General features: G+C 48.2%; 1 protein-coding gene across 1 annotated transcript in view; it reads right to left on the bottom strand.

Moving 5' to 3' along the window:
- sbf1 (SET binding factor 1) overlaps positions 1-25,295 on the bottom strand; it is a 50,190-nt gene that overhangs the window by 8,324 nt on the left and 16,571 nt on the right. The window contains exons 3-24 of the mRNA XM_079235934.1: positions 23,647-23,784; positions 23,409-23,537; positions 22,840-22,950; positions 15,456-15,561; positions 14,655-14,787; positions 14,460-14,568; positions 12,938-13,051; positions 9,811-9,888; positions 9,505-9,618; positions 9,294-9,422; positions 9,101-9,199; positions 8,561-8,768; positions 8,200-8,312; positions 7,963-8,112; positions 7,804-7,872; positions 7,424-7,585; positions 7,078-7,334; positions 6,096-6,268; positions 5,942-6,015; positions 4,409-4,601; positions 3,876-4,003; positions 987-1,162 (exon numbers count right to left, since the gene is read on the bottom strand). Of these exons, the coding sequence (XP_079092060.1) occupies positions 987-1,162; positions 3,876-4,003; positions 4,409-4,601; positions 5,942-6,015; positions 6,096-6,268; positions 7,078-7,334; positions 7,424-7,585; positions 7,804-7,872; positions 7,963-8,112; positions 8,200-8,312; positions 8,561-8,768; positions 9,101-9,199; positions 9,294-9,422; positions 9,505-9,618; positions 9,811-9,888; positions 12,938-13,051; positions 14,460-14,568; positions 14,655-14,787; positions 15,456-15,561; positions 22,840-22,950; positions 23,409-23,537; positions 23,647-23,784 (2,963 nt within the window). The remainder of the gene's footprint in view (positions 1-986; positions 1,163-3,875; positions 4,004-4,408; positions 4,602-5,941; positions 6,016-6,095; positions 6,269-7,077; positions 7,335-7,423; positions 7,586-7,803; positions 7,873-7,962; positions 8,113-8,199; positions 8,313-8,560; positions 8,769-9,100; positions 9,200-9,293; positions 9,423-9,504; positions 9,619-9,810; positions 9,889-12,937; positions 13,052-14,459; positions 14,569-14,654; positions 14,788-15,455; positions 15,562-22,839; positions 22,951-23,408; positions 23,538-23,646; positions 23,785-25,295) is intronic.

The following is a 25,295-nucleotide window of genomic DNA, read 5'->3' as shown; positions in this document are numbered from 1 at the left end:
GCCACATTGTGGCTACACAATTGGGCCATTCACCAACATATTATATTCATCCAGAAACTCATAACACAAGACACTGACTCCTAAGGTCACTCTAACACCCAAAACAGCAATTTGTTCTCAATGCATCATATTCATGAACTGAGATGAAGGTGACAGGAGTGTGAACTCTCCTTCAGACCTGAAGCATGTCTTCACACTCGGGATGCACTGTGAGCTCGATGATGCATCACATGACGTGCAGCGCTGTAAAACAATCCAGTTTCTGTAGCCGCTCCTGTAACCCTCCTGCTTGTGCTTCTGTTGACAAACTGATGCGACTCGAGCTTTGTGCAGCTTTGAGCTTTCTGTAGTGACAGCAGCCGAGAATAGTGATGTAGACAGACTGCTCATAACAATGCAGACTAGTATGCATTGGTGGATTAATATCTGAAAGTACTTATTTAGTCTTTCTCCTTCAACACATACCAGATGTATTCTTATGTATGTTATGTGAACATACTCTGGTTCCAATGGAGTCAGATCCTGAGTGATTTGAGCTTTGACTGGTTTTAACTCGATTACATGACTCGTGTTTCATTCATTTCATTCTTCCTTCATCCAGGATTCATAGAACCGTAGTTACCTTCGTAACTCTCGTTATATAATATAAATGTTTTTTATTTTTATTATATTGTATTATTGTAACAATCACAATTGATATTGTATATTTAAAAAAAGATAAGTTTTGATGTTAAATTGATACTTGTGGAAAATGAGATCTCAACCTCATTAAATAAAGTGTATATGTTAATGTAGCGGGTCAACTTCACATTTTGACATGTGACTGATGATCTGATACCATAAGCCTTTAAAACAACTCCAAACACACTTGATGTAAACAACCCTTTGGCTGGGGCTGATGTGAAGCATCAGTGAGTTACTGTGATGAAACGCTCTGTGGACCCACAGGAAGTCTCCTCTTGCATGACAACAGGTGTTCTCCTTACTTGAGCGACTGGTTCTTGTCCTTGGTCTTGTGCTCCACCACCATCTTGCCGCTCTGACCCACGGTGAAGGCGAAGGTTCCCTGGACGTGCTGAGGATAGCGCAGCTTGTGCATGTGCTTCCTGAAGACCTCGGCCAGGTCGGACGCGACCTCCTCGTCGAACGCGATCTTCATCAGCTAGGGGGCAGACAGAGAGAACGGGTGAAATCTGGGAAGCGAGTACGAGAGCGGGGCGACTGTGACGGGAGATGAAGGCGTGAGGGGAGATGGAGGCGTGAGGGGAGATGGAGGCGTGAGGGGAGATGGAGGCGTGAGGGGAGATGGAGGCGTGAGGGGAGATGGAGGCGAGAGGGGAGATGGAGGCGTGAGGGGAGATGGAGGCGAGAGGCGAGATGGAGGCGTGAGGGGAGATGGAGGCGTGAGGGGAGATGGAGGAGTGAGGGGAGATGGAGGCGTGAGGGGAGATGGAGGCGTGAGGGGAGATGGAGGAGTGAGGGGAGATGGAGGCGTGAGGGGAGATGGAGGAGTGAGGGGAGATGGAGGCGTGAGGCGAGATGGAGGAGTGAGGGGAGATGGAGGCGTGAGGCGAGATGGAGGTGTGAGGCGAGATGGAGGAGTGAGGGGAGATGGAGGCGTGAGGCGAGATGGAGGAGTGAGGGGAGATGGAGGCGTGAGGCGAGATGGAGGCGTGAGGCGAGATGGAGGAGTGAGGGGAGATGGAGGCGTGAGGCGAGATGGAGGCGTGAGGGGAGATGGAGGCGAGAGGCGAGAGGCGAGATGGAGGCGTGAGGGGAGATGGAGGCGTGAGGGGAGATGGAGGAGTGAGGGGAGGCGTGAGGGGAGATGGAGGCGTGAGGGGAGATGGAGGAGTGAGGGGAGATGGAGGCGTGAGGGGAGATGGAGGAGTGAGGGGAGATGGAGGCGTGAGGCGAGATGGAGGAGTGAGGGGAGATGGAGGCGTGAGGGGAGATGGAGGCGTGAGGCGAGATGGAGGCGTGAGGCGAGATGGAGGAGTGAGGGGAGATGGAGGCGTGAGGGGAGATGGAGGCGTGAGGCGAGATGGAGGAGTGAGGGGAGATGGAGGCGTGAGGCGAGATGGAGGAGTGAGGGGAGATGGAGGCGTGAGGCGAGATGGAGGAGTGAGGGGAGATGGAGGCGTGAGGCGAGATGGAGGCGTGAGGGGAGATGGAGGCGAGATGGAGGCGTGAGGGGAGATGGAGGAGAGAGGGGAGATGGAGGCGTGAGGCGAGATGGAGGCGTGAGGGGAGATGGAGGCGTGAGGGGAGATGGAGGCGTGAGGGGAGATGGAGGCGTGAGGGGAGATGGAGGCGTGAGGGGAGATGGAGGCGTGAGGCGAGATGGAGGCGTGAGGGGAGATGGAGGCGTGAGGGGAGATGGAGGCGTGAGGGGAGATGGAGGCGTGAGGGGAGATGGAGGCGTGAGGCGAGATGGAGGCGTGAGGGGAGATGGAGGCGTGAGGGGAGATGGAGGCGTGAGGGGAGATGGAGGCGTGAGGGGAGATGGAGGCGTGAGGGGAGATGGAGGCGTGAGGGGAGATGGAGGCGTGAGGGGAGATGGAGGCGTGAGGGGAGATGGAGGCGAGATGGAGGCGTGAGGCGAGATGGAGGAGTGAGGGGAGATGGAGGCGTGAGGCGAGATGGAGGCGTGAGGGGAGATGGAGGCGAGATGGAGGCGTGAGGGGAGATGGAGGAGAGAGGGGAGATGGAGGCGTGAGGCGAGATGGAGGCGTGAGGGGAGATGGAGGCGAGAGGCGAGATGGAGGCGAGAGGCGAGATGGAGGCGAGAGGCGAGATGGAGGCGTGAGGGGAGATGGAGGCGTGAGGGGAGATGGAGGAGTGAGGGGAGGCGTGAGGGGAGATGGAGGCGTGAGGGGAGATGGAGGAGTGAGGGGAGATGGAGGCGTGAGGGGAGATGGAGGAGTGAGGGGAGATGGAGGCGTGAGGCGAGATGGAGGCGTGAGGCGAGATGGAGGAGTGAGGGGAGATGGAGGCGTGAGGGGAGATGGAGGCGTGAGGCGAGATGGAGGAGTGAGGGGAGATGGAGGCGTGAGGCGAGATGGAGGAGTGAGGGGAGATGGAGGCGTGAGGCGAGATGGAGGAGTGAGGGGAGATGGAGGCGTGAGGCGAGATGGAGGCGTGAGGGGAGATGGAGGAGAGAGGGGAGATGAAGGCGAGAGGGGAGATGGAGGCGTGAGGGGAGATGGAGGAGTGAGGGGAGATGGAGGAGTGAGGGGAGATGGAGGAGTGAGGGGAGATGGAGGCGTGAGGGGAGATGGAGGCGAGATGGAGGCGTGAGGGGAGATGGAGGAGTGAGGGGAGATGGAGGCGTGAGGGGAGATGGAGGCGTGGGGGGAGATGGAGGCGTGAGGGGAGATGGAGGCGTGAGGGGAGATGGAGGCGTGAGGGGAGATGAAGGCGAGAGGGGAGATGGAGGAGTGAGGGGAGATGGAGGAGTGAGGGTAGATGGAGGAGTGAGGGGAGATGGAGGCGTGGGGGGAGATGGAGGCGTGAGGGGAGATGGAGGCGTGAGGGGAGATGGAGGCGTGGGGGGAGATGGAGGCGTGGGGGGAGATGGAGGCGTGAGGGGAGATGGAGGCGTGAGGGGAGATGAAGGCGAGAGGGGAGATGGAGGAGTGAGGGGAGATGGAGGAGTGAGGGTAGATGGAGGAGTGAGGGGAGATGGAGGCGTGAGGGGAGATGGAGGCGAGATGGAGGCGTGAGGGGAGATGGAGGAGTGAGGGGAGATGGAGGCGTGAGGGGAGATGGAGGCGTGGGGGGAGATGGAGGCGTGAGGGGAGATGGAGGCGTGAGGGGAGATGGAGGAGTGAGGGGAGATGGAGGAGTGAGGGTAGATGGAGGAGTGAGGGTACCTGGAAGGTGCAGGACCGGAGCTGAAGCCCCTCCTGGACAAACTGGTCCATGGGTAAAGTGACTGAGATCCTCTTCTCCTTCGTCAGAGAGGCGATGGGGAACGAGCGAGTCACCACCTGCTCACCTACTGCAGGAGACGAGCAGACAAAGAGAAGGGTTTAGAAAACCCGCTGACCTCACCCAGACCGGTCCTGGAGGCTTTCACAGCTGTTTGTGTGTGTGTGTGTGTGTGTGTGTGTGTGTGTTTATCTTTGTCTGTGTCTGTCTGTCTGTCTGTCTGTCTGTCTGTCTGTCTGTCTGTCTGTCTGTGTGTGTCTTTGTGTGTGTCTGTCTGTCTTTGTGTGTGTCTGTGTGTGTCTTTGTCTGTCTGTCTGTGTATCTGTGTCTGTCTGTGTGTCTCTGTGTCTGTGTGTGTCTTTGTCTGTGTGTGTGTGTGTGTCTGTGTGTGTGTCTGTGTGTGTGTGTGTCTGTGTGTGTGTCTGTGTCTGTGTCTGTGTGTGTGTCTGTGTGTGTGTGTTGTGTGTTGGCTCACCCAGCGGGTCGTTGGGCGTGCCCTTGAAGATGAGCCGGTAGTTGGTGAGGAAGATGGCGCCCTCGGCAGGGAGCAGCGGCGGCCCTCCCATCAGCCCCGTGGCCTCCTCGCGGCCGTCGGGGATCAAGTGGACCCGCATGCCGTCCATCACCAGCTCCTCGCCGGGCAGCAGCGTGGGCCTCAGCAGCTTGGGCTGAGAGGAGGAGATTCATCATGAACAACATCTGACTCCCAGAACAAATGAGCAAATAATGAAGCTGACAATCTGTTATAGAGTTCATTCTAATCTCTGACTGCAAAACCCTCAAACCCCTGATACGTCAGTGGGAACCTTGTGTTTATTTTGGCAGGATAATAAAGCTGCTAAAATGATCCCGATAGTGTTCATTTACAACAAGGGGTCTCAAGTTGAATCTAAGGGTTCAGGAGTAGTTAAAAAAAGAATACAAATAATAGTTAAATACCGTTACTTTTACCCTTCCAGGCCTTTTAAAAGTATTAAAATAAAACCCTCTAACATGCTGCTCTTACTAAATGAGACTCCTGCAACTGGAATACACAACAACACATAATAATATATATATATATTTATATTTCATGGCCAACCACTGCACTCATCAAAATCTCATGCGTTCACAACCATGCTGAGGTTACTGGATGGACTGTTTGTGTAGTTTAGTTATGTTGAGATGATCTGGGATCGGTGGGATCTTGGCAGAGAGAATTTAACAAACGATACAAAACAAGATAAATACACAGACTGTATAATAATAATATTCATTTGGGTGTGTTTACGCGATGGGATGTTCATTTTGGTATTTCTTACAAATCAAGGATTGTGCCTCTGATCTGCTGAGCTCCTCTGATTACAGAAAGTATGAAAGGAGGCGTGGCTTTGTCCTCAGGCCTTTTACATCACTTCCTGTCGCTTCCCAAGGAACTCCACCTCCGATAGGAAATGAATTACAACTCTGGTAACCTGTTTCCTAATCTGTTACACAACGCCTCCTGCCACACATGTCCGCCCTCCAGCTGCAGAAAAGAGGGCGGAGCTTCCTCTGGAGGCATTTAACTGCAGAGACGTCAACGCCTGCACACAAATGTGTGGTTTTGTGTGCTTTTCTGCTCAGCCCACAATCTCATATCCACTAGATCCGGAAGCTCACGACAAAACAAAACAAAATGCTGACGGGACATTGTGAGATCAGATGCGGGGGGAAAGCACAAGTCTTTAGTGGAGGGACGGCGCATGTCAGGTCACGCCTCACAGGACCAACAGCACCCTTCGGACTGAAGGCACACGACTCGACGGGGCCTCGGGGAAACCAAACGGCACATCAAGGCAGGGCGGTCTACCCAGCATGCACCGCTCGGGCGTGCTTTGCGAGTCACGGGGGTTTCTGCCTCTGGCGGACAGACGTACCTGCTGTGACACTGTGAGCTGCAGGGATTGGTGGAGGAGAGAGTGGGCGGGGCTGGCTGGGGTTCTGCGGGGCCTTTGTCCAGTGGAACGTAAAAATAGGAATTGGTTACCTTTTGGATCGGAGGCAGTCTCTTGCTCTCCCTGTGGACCGCGTCCAGCGTCTCGATGTGCATCTGAACGATGTCTGCAAAGGAAACGGACAGTTTGGTTCGACGCTCTACGAGGACAGAGCGGCGAGAGCGGCGGGCGCCGGCGCCTCCGTACCTGGTATCATGGTGTGGAGCGCCTTCAGGTGCTCGTTGGTCACGCCGCTCTCGTTGCACACTTTGTCCACGAAGCGGTTGATGAAGCGCACCACGGAGTTCGCCACGTCGGAGCTCTCGGCGTCCTCGAAGCCGCTCTCCGTGTCGTAGCTCTCCGCCATGCTGCCCGCGATACTGCAGGAGGAACACATGAACGTGCATTGAACGCTAATGTTCAGCAGGAAACAAAGAAGTGTTGGAGCTGAGCTTCCTGCTGATGGAGAGGAAGTGTGTAATGAAGCCAGCAGGGCCTCTACACCTGGAGGTGTGGTCGTTAACGTGGGAACGGTTTCTCAAAAAGAGATGATAAACTAAAGCTTAGTGTTTGAAAACAGAGCATGCTGTATTTAATGAGTTTCAAAATAAAGTTTTTATGTTCCTGCTACAGTTAATTTTAAGACAAATGTATAAAATGTACAAAAGTACAATAATTACATTCTAGCATACATCAACTTTTCGGTGGAATTATGACATTAAGATACTAATGATTCTTAGTAACGTTTAATTATGAACTAAGCAAATTGGTTATGGAGCTGTTTTGTCTGAACTAACCAGAGCAACGATCATTGCTTTCAACGTCAATGTGATTATTTTATTTGGGTTTCCGTGACATAAGGTTTATAGTGACTTTAACTGTATGATGTGAGTCTATACTTATCCTTTACAGGACTACCTGCATATGTTTCTCTTTAAGATTATTTTAGAGCTTTTATTGCCTTTAATAGAGCAGCTGACAGGAAAGGGTGGCGAAAGAGGACAACACGTAGCAAAGGGTCGCGGGTCAGAACCCTCCGGAGGCCGACAGCTGGCCGGTGGTGACGTAGCTGTTAGTGACGTAGCTGTTGGTGACGTAGCTGTTGGTGACGTACCTGTTGGTGACGTACCTGTTGGTGACGTAGCTGTTGCTGACGTACCTGTTGGTGACGTAGCTGTTGCTGACGTACCTGTTGGTGACGTAGCTGTTGCTGACGCTCTCCACGTCTGCGAGGCCGGTGGTCCTCAGCAGGCGGTTCTTGCTGGTGTCCAGCGGCAGCAGCAGGTAGCTCATCCTGTTGGCGTAGTGGATGGCCTGGCTGAACACCGTGCTCTCCTCCTTCTGCACGCGCTCCGTCTGCATCTCCTTGCTGAGCGTCGGCCACAGCCGGCTCTGCTCCGACGCCAGATCCAGGGCGCTGATCTCCCTCCCGTCGCCCGACCCGTCCTGAGAGCCAATCAGAGAGAGGCTTGTTAGTGACTCATCATTCCTAGGAAAAAAAGGACACTTCTTGCTGCGGGCTTCTTCGTGCTCACATGGTTGTTCTGCTGCTCCCCTTCGTCCGTCTCCAGGTACAGAGCTCTGATGTGGTTCTGGACGTCGCTGTAGAACATGGCCTCCCAGAACTGCATGGTGGCCCACACCATGTGCTCCTGAACGCAGCTGTAGGCAAACTGAGTGATGCCTGCGCCCATTTTCTGTGAGGCAAACACAGGGAGAGACGTTCAGGCCACTCGGAATGACATTCAGATCCGACCTCAAAAACAGCTGTCACCACAAAAGCCCCTCACTCAGTGAAATGTAAACCCACGACGAGGGAACACTGATGTTTAATGGCTTAATGGGTTCTTTGCTGTGATTGAGGCTGAATTTGGGGAATGTGGAATGATTGTGATGATGCTGGGTTTGAACTTACTCTGCAGAAGGCTGTGACCAGTGGAAGGAGGGCGGCTGCAATACCTTGTTCATCTATATGTGAGCAGTCCTGAGCACAAATAAGGAATCAATGAATGATGCGTCTTTTCTTTTTGCTAAACTGTTGATTCCAGTGGTATTCTAGTATTTGCAGACTCACCTGTAAGGTGCAATTCATCATTCGGACTATGTAGTCAAACTGCTGGTCATCCAGCACGGCTCGGTTCTGCAGGACGTGCTGGTTGAGCTCCTGGGTCAAACAAACCCGGGCCGCCCGACCCTTCAGCGCCCGCAGCACAGCTGGCATTAGCTGGACAGAGGAGACGAGGATAACAGGACACCATTAGGACAGATTACACATTTTGAAGTAAACATAGGTGAGTAGTTGGTCTCTTACCTTCTTGGCCTCCAGCATCTTGTTCTCAAAGATGTAGGTGATGCAGTTGCGGACGACCTCCAGCCTGCGGGCGCTGTTGGCCATCACGTGGCCGTTCCTGTCCACGATGTCTCCTGTGGAGACGCGGGAGAAGAGATCAGACACTCCATCACTGCGACACCGAGCTCAACCCCATTAAACACACGCTGTGAGACCGACTGTCGGGAGGGGAAAGTTCACACAGGAAGTTTGCCTTGCAACAAACTCTTGTCAACTGCACGTCTTCTTATTTGAAATGATCCGAACCTTTTCAAGACCTGGAATTGAGCAAATTACCAACACACGCATTACAAAACACTTCTCAGTCCTCTCCCCAGCTCACCCAGTGGGGGCCCCGATGGCACCATGCCCTTGACCTCCGCCTTGACCACAGGAGGCGCCGTCTTGAGCTTGGCGGCGGCGTGGTCGATGAAGAGCTGCACCACGACATCGTCCAGCGCGGGGAACGGAGACTGTTTCTGTGACGCGTTCTGGCTGCTTTCCGACGGCCGCTGGACTTTGTGCATCGCAACGGCGGGGTAAGGGTTCTCCTGGAGGAGGGAAAGAGGGGGAGGATGAAGAAGGGCGTCAACGGGGGAAACTGAGGGAGTGTGATAAGGAAAGCAGAGGAGCGACTGAACAAAAACAGAGCTAGTAAATCACTTGATAACCTCTAAAACAAAAATTGTGTAGGAGCAAGCTCAAATTGACCAAAACAACATTAACGTTGAACCCTGCAGCAGTATGAAAAGGGAAAGAAAGAAAGAGTCTCACCAGAGGAAACTGAGGAGAGAAAAGGGAGGACTAACAGGAAACCAGCAGAATTAGAGGCAAGTGAAGAGAGTTCAGTGAGAAATGTCATCAGTTTCCTGCGAGAACATACGTTTCTGAAGAGCAGCTCAGCCAGCTCCTTGACGTGGTTCATGACTTTGTGCGGACACGCCTCCTCCTGTCGGATCCGCTCCACGTGATTGGCCACCAGCTGTGGAAACGGGACAGAGAGGCTACCTTTAATATCCGAGCCGCTCAGTCGCCCCCGGTCAGACGGGCCGAGCACAAAGCGCTGGCGGACTCACGTCGTCGAACAGGTCGGTGACTCGGTACGGAGGCCCTCGCTCCGACACGAAGCCCGCGAACGCCATGCCGTCCAGCACCTTCATGAGGAAGTCGTCCTCCGTCAGCGACCTCTGACCCAGGAAGGCAGCCTGCGGGAACACACGCGTCACACTGACGTCACTCAGCCGCTCTCTTCAGAACACACAGGTGGTTGTCGGGTTCTTTACAGACCTTGTGGAAGCGGATCACCGGTTCTGGGTGAATGCGGATGATGTGTAAACACCAGCGATAGCCCTGGAAGAGCTGAGCGAACAGCCACAGGAAGACTCCCCGGATCTCCTTGTCCTGGAACACACAGTCAAGTTAAAGTACACACACACACACACACACACACACTCACGCTCATGCTGTCTAATTTACAAGCTACATTTAAAGTGGACCAACTTTTTAATTTGGTTGCTTCCCATAAATATAGAAAAGAGAATTAAAACCTCAATACGAACGGGCTTTCTTTTGAGAACAAAGCTGTGTTCTTACCTGGATCTTGAGTGCAGAGGGTTGCGTGGAGAGAGGGGGAAAAGCGTGGTCAGCTATTTCCAGCTCCGGATCCAAAACCTACACACAACAAAAGCAAAGCCGTCAGTCATCATCTCCCTGCTTCTCTGCTGTATTGATGCCGCCTGAGTAACTGAGTCCAGACCAGCAGACACCTGCCAGGTTATGGTCGAGGTCAAACCACGACGTGACGATACAAAATACACTAATCTTCTTCAAGAAAACTATCTCTGGTCTGGCTCTTCGTATACATAAATAAATGACCAAATATAAGGCTCATACAAAATGCTGATAGTTATAATTTGTGCCTTTAAATGCCATTTAATGGAGTAATTGTCTTAAAAACATAATACTAACTTGACGAGATGTGTCTTAATACTGTGGAAACGCTCCGTTCTTCTAGCTTTAAGGAAAACTAAACCTTTGGGGAGGGAACACTACCTTGGAGACGGCCGTTGGTCTCGGGCATTACGAGAAAACTCAATCAGCTGAGTGGAAGCAGAGCGCAGCAGCTAAGCCCCCGATTCTCGGTTGCTGCCCAACAACCTAACGACCTTCACCAGACCTCCAGATCGGTTTCCCGGCAGCCCTCCCTCTCTATGCGAGCTGACTGGACTTGGCTGACTCTTTTGGGGTTTGCGTAAGTCCGCGTTGGCGTCTGTACACACACACACACACACACACACACGCCATGACCGGGTGAACTTCCCTTCCACTTGTTTCCATGTCCCTGTGTCCATGCAGAGCAAAGACCACAACACACCAGAGTCTCGGGGTCAGAAGCCATGAAGCAGGAACGCTCCACAACACAACAACATATCCCTCTCGTTAGATGAATGGTATTGAGACGAGTCATCTCAGGCATTTAGCGGAGGCCGGTCAGTGTGTCCAGGTTCAGCGTCTTTTGACACGCAGCAGCAACTATAAGCTGCTGGCACGCTAGTTCAAAAACTGTGCTCACAGATACTTCAGGGTATTCCATCTATTTCTTTTTACATTCCTTGAGCACCGAAATCACAGGCGTGAATCCGACCGCTCTCCATGTGATGACACAATCATAAATTAAAAACAAAACCCTGAGCGGATCAAAAAGAGAAATATTGTGTTTATCTCCTTGCACTAAGTCACTTTGCCCCACACCTTTAATGGATGTGGAGACACAGGACATCAGAATAGACACATCGGAAGATAATAAAACAATTAAAGGGCTATAATTAAGATAAAAGAAGCTCGTGAGAATGTCGAGCAATCCAGAACCAAACTGCTGTTTACAATCACGAACACCATCCAAACACACCGTGTAGCTGAGACGGAGCTCCAGCCTCTCCCAAATAAACACATCCCACCCTCCGCCTCAGTGACCTCACATCTACCAAGAACAAAACAAAAGCAACCAGCAGAGGGACAACCCGGCCTCTCTTACCAGAAACACACCCGTCAGAGACGGTAATCTAATAAAGTGAATCATCGGGGTTTTAACCGTGACTGCAATCGCAAATGAAAGCAAACAAACTCTTCCATCCAGGAAGCGATGACTCGGCACACACACACACACACACACACACACACACACACACACAACACGAGTCAGCGCAATCAAGGTCCTGGAAGCCGTCCACTTCTAGACAGGTGGATCACAATGTTTGGCCTGAACGGATTTGGTGTTATGTAGTTTGTTTTTTAGCTTTAATGGTTTCATGTTTTACAATATTGAGTTTCTGTGGTTTAAGACTTTGTTTCTTTTACACCGATGAAAAGAAAAATGCAAACCTTTTTATGTCTCTAAATGTAAAAGACAATAAAAATTGACAATATTTATTAGAGGCGCCCTTACAGAGTCTCATTAGAGAGTTTGATCAGCTCTGCACCACAAGGAGATTTGTCTTCATTTTTCTTTGCAAAACCGCTTAAAAAGTGCCAGGAGACTGTCAGAGAACTAATGTCCATGTCCTGGACTAATCCACTCCTGTGTAGTATGAGCTTAATGTTTTGAGATTTGCCTTCACCGCGATATTGAAAGAGTGGTTAACAGCACGTTAGCAGCACGTTAATAGCACTTCAATAGCATGTTTTAGCACTTCAATAGCAGGTTAATAGCACTTCAATAGCACTTCAATAGCATGTTTTAGCACTTCAATAGCAGGTTAATAGCACTTCAATAGCACTTCAATAGCACGTTAATAGCGTGTTAGCAGCGTGTTAGCATGTTAATATTCCATTAGCATCACGTCAACAGCACGTCAGCAGCACGTTAATAGCGCGTTAATAGCACGTTAGCAGCACGTTAGCAGCACGCTAGCAGCACGCTAGCAGCACGCTAGCAGCACGCTAGCAGCACGTCTCTCTGGATGGCACGTCTGTCGGTTAGTCCGGTGATTTGGTCCAGAGTGAAATATCTTAGCGAGCATTTAGCCTCACAGAGCCACTGGCTGGCCTGCAGACTCTTCATCTTGTTTTCTGGTAATCATCGTCATAAAATCAAAATTACATCCACTGCATATCAATGCAGTAAAATAATCAACCGTGAAAAAGCAGCAGGGAGTGAAGGCCTGTAAAAACTCAGTAAGACAAACCGTGTCACCCTTGGTTTGCTCAGCGGACCTTTTATAAGCCTGCAACAGTAAAAACTGTATCTGAGACATTAAATCAAACATAATCCAAGTTCCAGACAAGCGGAACAATAGTTTGTGTTAAGCCACTGTTTACACGTGCGACTGCAAACAACAGTTCATCCAGTAAATTAAATCATAAACTGAGAACGATTTCCTGCAGCAGCTCAATTATGATCCGCATACTGGAGATAACCGGTTTACGGCATCAACCCACATGTGTTATGACACGTGCACACAGTACACAGACGCAGCGAAAGGGAAGCATGAAAGAAATCCACCATTGAATAAGATAATAAGGAAGCTGGGAAATCGTTTGTTTACACACAAAAAAAAGTTCCTCAGACTGGAATACTGGGATGGGCCGAAGCTGCAGGCTTCTCTCTACTGTGTGTGTGTGTGTGTGTGTGTGTGTGTGTGTGTGTGTGTGTGTGTGTGTGTGTGTGTGTGTGTGTGTGTGTGTGTGTGTGTGTGTGTGTGTGTGTGTGTGTCCGTCTTACCATGGAGAGCACGGTCTGGGTCTGCTGGAGGAGCGGCTCGGGCAGCAGGGAGATGTGGACGCACTCGGGGATGGTCACGGTGCCGCCGTCCAGGTCGGCGATGATCACATCCAGCTGTAAACACACACACACACACACACACACACACACACACACACACACACACACACACACACACACACACACACACACACACACACACACACACACTTCATCTCTGCCCGCCAGACTGTTGGACAAAGTGGTCTCTGTCAGCGGCTGCTCATTACAGGACCAAACAGTCAGATCTCAGTGCAGACAGCGGGTGGTGGGTCCTAACGATGACCTCTGACCTCTGACTGCTCACAGTGATGATGACAGGCATGTGACTACTGTACGAAACACTGAGTCTCGTTGTGACATCTCTAACGGGAGGGTTCATTACACCTTCATCGAGCTTTAATAAAGACAACAGTAAAGGATTCTCTCTGATCGTGAGATCCAGACGGTGATTGTCGTCTTGTATATTTTGGTCTCATTCATCCTGGCGGGCCTGTAAAGAGCCTCTTAAGGTAAGGCAGGAGCAGCTCGGATGAACCGCTGCTTCAAGGTCAGGGAGAGTTTACATGGAACATTCTAATAGATCTGTTAGATTAGATGGAAGTATATAAAAGATCCTTTTGTGCTCCTCTGGTCCTTCTTTAGGGAACACGTTTGTTAAACTACGGAGCAATACCGTCAACTTTTAACATCAATATTGACGTTTTAAAAATCACGTTTCCTCCCAACAGCTGGAAACTGGCAGCCGGTGTTCCCACTGTCTTCAACGCAGTGCATGCTGGGTATTTAAATGAAGCTGGCTGTTTGTATACTGTTGATGGAGCGGGTTTGTGTGTGTGTTTCGTTTCCGTGTCATTTTTTGAGCGTTGTTGGCGTCGCAGTGGGACAATAAGGGACGGCGTCAGACAATGAGGGAAGGCTTCAGGTGAAGGCGGAGCACGGCCCAGACGGGACCCGTGACCAATTTATGATACATTTATGAGAATATATAATTATCTTCACAGAGCTTTTCTTTTTTTCTTGACAGCTATGACTTTGATCTGTGAGCTCCTGCACATGAGAACAATACAAACTACTGGAAGGAGTGACGGGGTCGTTTCTCTCTCTCGGACAAGAATAAAAGTAAAATGAGCCAAAATGGAAAAATGAGCCGCTCAAAGCCCCGTCAGATTTTTATGAATTATATTCAGACAATTCTGCCTTGCTTTATTGAACTTGAAACGTAAGCCATAAGTTAATTGGGTTAGGACTAATTTAATTTACAGTTAAGACAGATATTTGTGAGTTGAAATGATAAAGAAAAGTAACCGGACCTCTTTAAACATTAATTACTGATGTAGGACGTCATCAGGAAATCTTCCAGACTGAATATCAAAAACAAGAAGTGTCTGCTGCTGTTTTGACAACGTCTTCCAGCAGAGTTCACAGATCTACAGCGGCAGTGCCACGCTGGCCTAGTCGCACTGCGGCGATGGGAACCCACCAGCTCCTGAGTCTCCGAGCGGAAGAATGAATTGACGCCGATGATGAAGGGCGTGGGGGTGCTCAGGACCTCCAGCAGCTTCCCCGGCAGGATGGGAACGTAGGTGAAGCTGAGGGACACAGACAGGAACGAGGTTCAGCACAGGTGTGTGATTCCTGAGACAAAGCCAACATCTACGGAGGAGTGGAAGCACACCTGTATTTGAGGGGGAACATGATGGCCAGCAGTCCCCGGCAGGCGTCGGTTAGTCTCTGGTAGCTGCTGGACAGGAACAGGATCTTGTGTTCCGTCAGAGCGGCACACAGCAGGTACAAGACGTTGATTATTCCTGAGGGAGGAGACCAGGACACACAGGGCATAAAGACCAGCAGTTACTCAGGTAAGATAAAGAGTCTGACACGACATTTAGGGCAGTGTTTTTCAACCTTTTCTGAGCCGCGGTACATTTGCTACAAAAACAAAATCACGCGGCACACCAACAACCCAAAAAGTTACAAAATGTCACATTGTAGCATAATACAGCACATATGGTAGGTAATTATTGCGCTACCTACTGGCATGGAAGAGTATTTAATTACTTGGCCAGCCACTATATTGCAGGCTCGACACTGGAAAATTATTTGCAGCAACTAAATAATATTTTTTGGGACCGATTAAGTGAAATTGGACATTTTCCCACGGCACACCTGACGATCTCTCACGGCACAGTGGTTGAAAATCACTGACTTGGGGTTTACATCCTCTATTACTGATTGGGCGAGTAACAGGCTTTCAATGCAGTTCTGGAAATTCTTTAAAATGATAAATAATGTATTTGAGTATTTTCTTTTTTTTAATAGCAGAAAAATGGGGATGAAAATGCAGGACTGGAGCATCAGTGAAGTATACAACATTTTACACAAGCTGATAATCATTAGGGTAGAAAGTTATATTCACCAAGTTAACCTCTGAAAAAACCCTAATGTGAATGAAGCACACATTAATAAATCAGCGTACCGAGCTGTCTGAAGAGCTGCGCCACGGTGCTGCCGCTGACGGGAAGAGAGTCATCGATGGGCGTCTGGATGACTTGCCGGTCGCCAGCACCTAACGTTATGGTCCTCTGTAGATGAACAGAGAGGAGAGACAGAGGAAGGATTTAGAAGACCAAAGGACGCACGGTGCCTCTCAGAAAACCAGGGTTTTAATCCCAGTGTGTGCGTGTCGGACGAGCAGCGTGAGTCAGCGACAGAGACGGAGGATCCAGAGGCTTAGCAGGTGCATCGCAAATAAAACCAAAGCCATTCCAGCGTGAATGGAGCCGGGCGGCGCTCCGTGCCAACGACCCACTGCAACAAAAAACCAACAACATCAGCGTGTCACATGAGCCTTTCATGGGAGACAAACCCAAGCAACGCGGCAGCTGTCATGCGGAGGAGATTTTCCACGGCAGGCTTTGGGAAGCACAAGCGGGAGATTGATCGGGTGATTGATTTAACGCCGTGAAGCGAGTCCTGGGAGAGAACCAACACCTCCAACCTTTAACGCGCTGGAAACACCTTTCTGAAACAAAGCTTTGTGTTATTCTGCTCGTTACAGGGACAAACACTGCACTCTGTGGAGAATAACCACCGCCCTCCATTAGGGATAACCAAACTGACTTCTACTTTGTTCCAAACGAAGTCAATACATATTGATTTGTGTTGGTTTGGATAACTAGCATATCCGGTGCTGTCAATTTGTGTTAAAAATCCTGATATTTTCCTCAGATCATTTAAATTCACTACGGAAGCACCGATAAAAAGTTTAGTGAGCTGTTGTTGTAATACTCTTTTCAGCCACAAGAGGCTGAAGTGCAGCGCTAACCTGTAATTATGCTTCTTAGGTTAAGTCGTGGATTCTGCTCTTCTGTTTTACTTTAAGATCCTTTGTTTGCCGTGATACACAATACAGGATTATTTATGGTTGAATTAGTCATTTAAATTAATCATTCTTTCTCTTGGTATGGACACGTTACTCGCTAACACACAACATGTTTACCTTGTGTTTAGAGAGCGTGGAGAAATGAAAACTCACCTGGAAGAAAACATGAGCACTTTGAGTCGGATTAAAAATACTTCAGCCTCTTGTGGTTAAAATTAGTATTACAACAGCAAACACTTGAAAATTACAGCTTGTTTTCCACCCGTTTCACAGATGAAAAAATTAATTAATTAACATAATTTTTTAAGAATAAAAATGGGGGGAGAAACTATTTAGATCAGACTAATAAAATAAATCACCAGTAATGTTTTTCCTCTCAAGGCTCCCATATTTCCTGACCTTGTAACAATTACGAAAACACAATTACGTAAGAGCACTTAAGTCAGGATTCACAAAACAGATACGCAATCCGTTCCTGAAAAAAAAAGAAGAAGCTTCACCTGAGGTGGTTCTAATGGAGCAGCTGGGAGGGGAAAGCAGAGCGGTATTTATGTCATGCTCTCTACAGCAGCAGCAGCCACAGGTGAGCCGTTAGCGATTCAATACTGTGACCCAACATCTGATCATCAGGCGCCTTCACATTCACTGAACTAACTGAAGGCAACGCTGCACTCAGAAGACGCATTATGAACTGAGCGGTCAGCTGCCGGTCACACATTGAGCGCACATCAAAGCGGTTTCACTTCTGCTGCAAGAGGTGTGCATGGATTGGCTGAGGGGAGAAAGCTCAGAGCTGATTGGTGTCGGGACAGAGAGGGTGATGAACTCAGGCCTGCGTACCAAACTCTCCTCTTTCGCCTCCTGGCCCGGCTGCACAAGCACCCGGCAGACAGACGCACAAACAAACACGCACACACACACACACACACACACACACACAACCCAGCAGGATAAGACACAGGTTAGAAACAACAGCACTGAGGGCAAAGGCTGCCCACACGTAACAACATGACGGTGAAGTCTCAGCATGACGAAAACACTGCAAGGCGGCGGCTGAGGTAAAGAAAATATACATGAGGAGGAAAATGAGACACACGCATGCAAAACAAAATATGGTATTGTTTGGACGTTAATTGTGTCGTTTCACACTTCTCATTGACACACAGGCGGCCTCCATCATGTTCACTGTGTAAATACAGTTATCTGAAGTTAGAAGTGTTTGCTGAATCCGACGTGGCTCACTCACACACCGGGCGAAAAGACAGTGAGAGAAAGTTAAGATGAGAAAACGGAAACGTCGTTGAATGAAGTCCGTAGTTTAGATTTTGTCTTGTGAGAGACTGCAGTGAACGATGTCAACTCCTCCGTCCCTTCATGTGTGATGAGGACATTTCTACAGCTGAAATGCTCTTATTTACGGAAGTTTCTTAAAACGTGTATTCTCTCTGACCAGCAGGAAGCGACGACCCTGGTTGCAAAAATTATTCCGATTGTATAGAAGTCTATGAGACTCTACTTCTCTCTTGATTTATTCCCTCAGTAAATGTTGTAAACATGAGTTTAAGGGCTCAGGTGAGTTACTTAGTGAAAAACATACAGACCGACTTTTTCACGTTTAGGTGTAAACGGGAATCTGAGAGCCATTTAGACACATTGACCATTGCATCGGTGAGTTTAAGTGCAGCCTGTTCTTTGCTTTTTGCGTGGACATAAATCACTGTGTCATCAGCGTACATTTGAATATCACATCCCTTACAAACACTGGGGAGGTCATTTATATACAAGCTGAATAATAATGGTCCCAAGTAGTTGCTCTACAAGAGACTTCTCAGCTATTTTAGAGATAGCTGGGAGGATGCTGATGGGCCGATAGTTGGTAATATCGGTTTTATCACCCGATTTAAAGATCGGTGTTACAATGGCTGCTTTCCATCCTTTAGGGAACACACATTGCCTGATGGAGTTGTTGATCATGCTGGTGATCGGGAGCGCGAGAGGGTCTCTATGTTTCTTAAGGAACATGTTGTCAATACCATACACATCTTTTGCCCTAGAGTTCCTGAGAGAGCCCATGAAGCGAGTGACTGTAGCATCCGAGACCTCTAGGAAGGAGAAGCCAGGTTCACCCCCAGCTACAGGTGGCAGATCAATTGAACCAACACTGGAACTAGGGGCCAAGCCTTCACTGAGTCAATACAATAGGAGTTAAAAGCTGTACACATGATGGCAACCATTTACCTTAACTTTAAGCCGTTTCATTGAATTACTGTTTTGTTTACCTGACATCTTCTGTAAATTGTCCCATATTAATTTGGCATTACCATGTGCTTCAGTAATAATCTTTATAAAAAAATCTGCCAGTCACTAGCTGGGTCATGTTGAGGCTATCAACTGTCTGTTTTAGGGACTTTCTTCCTGACTTATCCTCCCAGTTAACATTAAGGTCACCCAATAACTTCCTTTTCAGTGTCACACTCCTTTAGCATGCGATTGAGCTCATCATAGAGGTCTTTCTTCGAAGATGGTGGTTCGCAGAGGCAAATAAGAGTAAAGAACATTTGGGTTGACCGTGACACCTTCAGGCCAATGCATTCTAAATTAATATCATTTGACCATTCAATCTGACTGCAATTGAGATATTCTTTAACATAGAGCATTACACCTCCTCCTTTGCCAGCTGTTCTGTCTCTTCTGAATGTGTTGTAACCATTGACATTCAAAGCATCAGGGGGCGAGTTCTTATGAAGCCATGATTCTGAAAGGCACTGGTCGCGACAGAAAAAAAAAAAAAAACTAAAACATGGCGACGGACATAATCCAAAATGGTGGCAGCAAAATTGTCAAACTCGAGGCTTCAAAACAGCAGTCCAGAAACCAATAAGTGACGTCGCTATGACTACTTCCACTTCTTACATCCAGGCTATGTGGAAACAGCTGAAATCCCCTTTCACACTAAAATGATAAGAGGCCATGGGGTTAAACTCAACTGTCACTGCTCCGTGAGAACCGACGGGTGCTCTTGTCATGTGACAGAAAGTGTCAACGACCTCCGGCGGAACAACTTGTGCAACTTTCAGTTCGAAGAGTTTCTTTTTGTTCCTTCTCGGTTTTTCCTTTAAGCTCTAATGTGTTATTCCCAAAGCCAATCCGGTCAGTCACAGCACTTGGCAGTGGGACAGACAGTGTCCAGAAACCGGGACAGGAATTCCCTCCGTCCTGTAACAGCTCGATCACTGAGGGACAGTAGGACTAGGACTTGACCTCCTTCCATGGGGAAATCTAACACTACCACACACAGGAAGGTCAAAGGTCAGGGTCGAGTGTGCGTAGTGTTTGACTCGTCTATGTTAAGGACGGTTCTCCTCACCACAAGGACCCCCTGCTGCTCCACCTTTCACCATTTCTCACATTTAGGGTTGTGTAAAAAAAACGACAACTGTTTTTTTTTTTAAATGGTTTACTAAATATTAAAAAAAGCTGGCCCCATCATTTTTGATCCATGTATCCACTATATCACAGCAAAATTGGAGTTTGTACCGTCATAGTAAACCAGATTAGTGATGGAAAGAATCGTAGAGGAACAGAGCATCACATCACTCATCCAGTCAAAACCTTTTGAAGAACGTGTGACTTGGAAGAGGAAAGTGTCTTAAACTGAACACCAACTATCTTCACAAATACATAAATAGTCCCACGCAGAAGGTTAGAGGATTGTCTTCTGTCGTCACGGCAAGATGTCTGATGGCCGAAGATTTGGGTGTCACACTGCTAGAGTGATTCTGTGTGTGTGTGTGTGTGTGTGTGTGTGTTTGGGAGAGGTTGACGTGAACACACAGACTCTACGGTAATTACAGACATTTAGCTGGGCTGATAGAAAAGCCCTGTGGGATCATTCTAGGAATGTATGTATGTATGCATGTGTGTGTGTGTGTGTGCGTGTGCGTGTGCGTGTGTGTGTGTGTGTCACTCTTTTCTAAGTGGCCTCTCCTCCTCTTGAGTCGGAGGAACAGGACAGTTTGTGCTCGGTTAGAGAGACACAGTGCAAACTCACGTATATACTGTACTGTACTGTGTGTGTGTGTGTGTGTGTGTGTGTGTGTGTGTTAGCCTCTGCTGTTTGGGTCTGTATGTGCGTTGATACTGATTAGATCCGAGTCTTGCTGCCCGGTAGGAAGCCATCTGCCGTGCCATATGGTCAACCCGAACTACGACCTGAACAGCAACGCGTGTGTGTGTGTGTGTGTGTGTGTGTGTGTGTGTGTGTCTTAGAGAGTGAATAATTGATTTGAAAACAATCAGTGTGCTTCAATAGCTGCAACAAATCAGCTTTATGACAAATATGAGAAAAAAATAATAAAAAAAATAAATGATTAACTTCATCTTGTTGAAAATATTTGATCACAAATCACAGAAAACAAGCAGAAGCGCCATCAATCACGCAATGACTTCAAATGATTGGGAGAAAGCAACACATTCCTCAAAGAAAAGAAACCAGCTCGGCTTCGCGTGACCAAACAGAATCAACAACACGGAGCAGCGGGTTGTTGATCGGTGAAGCTTTGCCGGACGGGAGCGTTACCTGGAGACAGGCCAGCAGCCAGTCACAGGCCTGAGGAACCTGCTCTAAGCTACAAACTGGGGACGAATCTGTCTGTAACACAGAGGAACCAGTGGGGTGCACACAAACAACACACATGGGTTAGAACATCTGGAGGCAGATGTGCGCCTATGTACCGTAAAAGTCAAGTTAAAAGCCGCTACTACGTTCGGTGGGTGTCCCCGCTAGTTCCCCACTGTAGCCAGCTCTCGCTCCGCTAGCTCTCGCTCCGCTAGCTCTCGCTCCGCTAGCTCTCGCTCCGCTAGCTCTTGCTAGTTCCCTGACAACCACCAAAGTTAGCGGGACCAGCCCCGGCTCAACGCCCGACTCGGGCAGAGGGGACGCGGGCAGTAGCAGCGGGGAGCTAAGCTAGCAGCAGCGCTAGCTAGCTACAGCGGGGACAACCACCGTGTGCACCGATGGGCATGAATACGTTTTGTTCACTTAAACAGGAAAATAAGTCACTGTTTTCTTGAGGTGAGTAATAATAAATAATAAAAAACATGATTCTTATCAAATATGTGGAGAAAAAAAAAAATAAGAAAAGAGGAGGGAGAAAGTAAATATTAAAAACGACAAACAACTTTTTTTTCCCCGTTTAAAGTAACCCAAATGTGCTATAAATTTACCCACAATGCTGCTGGTGTATGTTGTGTCAAATGCTGTTGCTCACTGGCTGAGTTATACAGATGTTCCGATTCCTTTGTTTACTTCCCAACACCAGATCCCAGTATGTATTGTATATAAATATACGATTCCTCTAATAACCGCTAGCTGCAGCCCTTAAACCGCTAGCCCTGTATGGATGTGATGTGATTGCTATCTTTGTTGGATGGCCTGGCTCAGGTTTAACGCTTTGCAAAACACAGACAAAGCCAAATAGAAAATGAATGCCAGAGAAGTTAGATGTATTCTCTAGTTTGACAGATTTTCCAATGTAAAATATTGACAAATTGCTGACATTCTGCTAGCTCTGGCTGAAGAAACACTCTGCGCTAGCTGAGCCTGATCGGTACTGAGCATGTGCTGCTCTCAGCAGAGAGGAGGAAGAAGCAAGGTGGCACCGCAGCTACTTCCATCGTCATTGTTTTAGGTAAAGATGGAAGTAGTTGAGGAGCTGCTAGCCACCTTGCTTCTTCCTCATCTCTGTTGATAGTTGTACATCTCTACGGAGTTATTTCACAGAACCACTAAGATACAAAGACATCCACAACAACACACAAACACAAGCTCGGTCACAAGTATTGAGTCGGTATCTCAGCTGTGATACGTTTTAAGAAGAGAACGCAAACATGTCTGTTTTGTTTATCTGGTTATAAATGGAAGGCTTATTGTGGCAACATTGCTTTTGAAATGCGATAAATCTGTCCATATCTGTGAAGTGGCACTAATCATCCATAACAAGGATGATGAAAAGAACGAATGCAGTCTGCACTAAAGTGTATCTTATATAACCCCCTCTCCTTCAGGGGACCTGCTGTAAAACTAACTATGGACAACATCAATCCCCTTATAAACAGACTCTCTGTACGTAGTAATCCATAATTTATTCCATCCTACATGCACAAAGAACATGTGCAGGCAGTCCCGTACGAGCATTCATAGTCTGCATACAGAAACACATGAAGGAAACAGAGGCTCCAAACCCCAGCTAATGCTTCTTTTTGCAGTACCAAGCTGACAGATGCAAGTTGTAGCGCCACCGGCGGCCGTGCTGGTCGAGGTGCTGCAGCAGGCGTGTGGAAACATGAGGAGAGAGCACCATCCAGCACAGCAGAAGAAACGAGTGGAGAACGGGGTCGCAGCTCATCATCGCCCTCCGTCAGCTTGTGTGTGTGTGTGTGTGTGTGTGTGAAAGAGAGATGAGTAGTCAGCAGTTACCTGGGAGCCTCCAGCGATGGGAATGATGCAAGTGAGGAGATTTCCAACCACCGTTTCCAAGGGAACAGTAAGGCCATCGACGTGGACGGTGTAGATCAGCCCCAAACAGTTCTGTTCAATCAGGGCACAGAGGTCAAGGGCCAATGAAAGCAACAGGGCCAGAAAGCCCTCATATTTACACCATGTACATTTACAGTAAAGGAAACTAGTGATAGGTGGCATGGAAAATATGCTTTAAAAAAAAAGAGAAAAAAAAAAAGAGTATTTTCACATCTAACTCTCTCACATCTGCTCTGATAAAGGTGAGAACTTGAATTCAGAAGGCGCAGAGTGGAAGAATATTTCCTTTTCTTGACTGCGACGGTTTATTTTGTTAGACTAAAACAATTAAATAATAGAAAAAAAGTGAGAAGTTGCGTAACGTGGCCGCTCTGCTGAAACACCAGCAAGCGCCTGTTGGTTGATTTGTACATTTGCCCGACCCTAATGTCTACTGAACAAAACCCACAACACATGCAGAAACGAGAGTGTGTGCCGGGGGTGTGTGTGTGTGTGTGTGTGTGTCGTACCCTGAACACCTCTGTGTAGTCCAGTCGGGACACCAGCACCAGGCTCTTGGGGGCGAAGACCTGCGCCAGTTGGACGACAGCGAGCTCATCGTCCGCCTCGTCCGCCTCGCTGGCCTCGGCCTTCTGCAGCTGCACGGAGAGAAGCATCGACGTCACGCAAAGATTGCATAAACAGCTTCTACACATTTATTTGCACCCAATATTACAAATTGTGCAGGATCAGATGAGTGCGTCTCACCTGTGGGTTGTCCAGGCCCTCCCAGAAGGTGAAGCAGGCACAGTAGTGACGCTCAGAGTTGATGTCAGTCAAAACCGCTACGAAGAAGGAGGCAGGTTGTCGCTCGGGAACCAGCTGCCAACCGCTGGGCTGACAGAACTAGAGAGGAGGAGACGCAGGTTAGAGAGGTGAGAGAGAATAGAGGGGGGAAGGGGACGGCAGCATCGTGGCCAGAGGGAGGACACATCTTTTTCGACTACACCTTGAATAAGGAAAGTAGCACCTAGTAGCACTTTATTGGCACTTAAATGTCTCTTACTGATAGCACTTTCTAGTTTAACTTTATTGAAGAAATTGTACTTTCTTGATTCTTGTTGTTCTGAGTTTGTACTCATGGTTGAATCACTTATTGTAAGTCGCTTTGGAAGAAAAGATTAGTTTACGCACCAAACCTGCACGACAAATCAGACAATAAGGTCACATGTTCTTACAGCACCTCAGGGTGATTCATCATTAAACATACGCAACAAAACAGGTTCTGAAAAGGTTCCGCCTCCTTCAATAACACAATGACTGAACCGTGTGAAAGCCGTGAAAGTCTGTTCTGCTATTTCTTCTTCTTCTTCTTTTAATCACAATGTAGTTAGTTTGAAGAATCGATGGTGTGTCGTTTCCAGATATTTAGTTGCACAACACTAAATGGAGCAATCAAACAATGTCCTTGTTGACGAGGCCACCAAACAGAAAGTCAATATTAGCTTTTCTTTCTTGTGATATATTTATTAAATGATGCTTGTTAATCATTCATTTCCCTCACGGACGGTGGCCCGCAAGTCAATCCACACCAAAACACTTCATGAAGCCTTTTGGAGTTTCCCTGAGCGCACACGCTCGTGTCCGGCTGACATTCTTGGGAATCCATGCTGAGTCAACAGCCTGACAGCTGACCTGCATTAATATGAAGAACGCAGCAAACACACTCCTCCCCAAAGCTGACTCAAGATACCCAGAGGACCGATCTGAGAAACCAGCGATACTGTTTCCCAAAATGAGAAATGTTTCTGTGCAAAACTGATGGAGGAATAATAACACTCCGAATTATTATTAACATGCCGCTCTGTTTTACAACAAGCAGTCTCTTCACATCAAACACATGGGTGCTTGTTTCATTTGAAAGGCCGTCTCCTTCAGATCCATCCTCCACTGTACGTGACATCACTTTTAATTTGCTTTCTTCTGAACAAAATGATTCCTGCGACTTTTACGTCCCTCTTGTTCTCAATGGAGGAAAGAGCGGTGGGTCATTAAGACAGTATTTATCCTCAGAGGACCATGCATATCCAGAGTAAATATGATGCAATCATGTTAGTGTTTGTTAAATTCAATTATGTTGCACAATCAACCAGACGAACCAACAAAGGGACGTTACAATCCTGAGATAACCTTGAGCCTCGAGATCCACAACCTGTTTTCTTATCAGACCGTCGGGGTTAAGTTGGTCCACGGTGGATCTCAAGTTTCAATGTTTCCTCACTTGTTGATGTACTTAAATGTTTTTTATCTATAAATAACCTGAGTCTGAGGGGACACACATCCGACAAAACACATACAAGTCGTTTCACTATAGGCGTTAAAAAAGAAGCTTCCTTCAAGATTTAGAACTGCTAAAA

This window comes from Taurulus bubalis (genome assembly GCF_910589615.1).
Source record: "Taurulus bubalis genome assembly, chromosome: 20".
NCBI lineage: Eukaryota > Metazoa > Chordata > Actinopteri > Perciformes > Cottidae > Taurulus > Taurulus bubalis.
The sequence above is the reverse complement of the archived record's forward strand: the minus strand, read 5'-3'. Positions and strand labels throughout refer to the sequence as shown.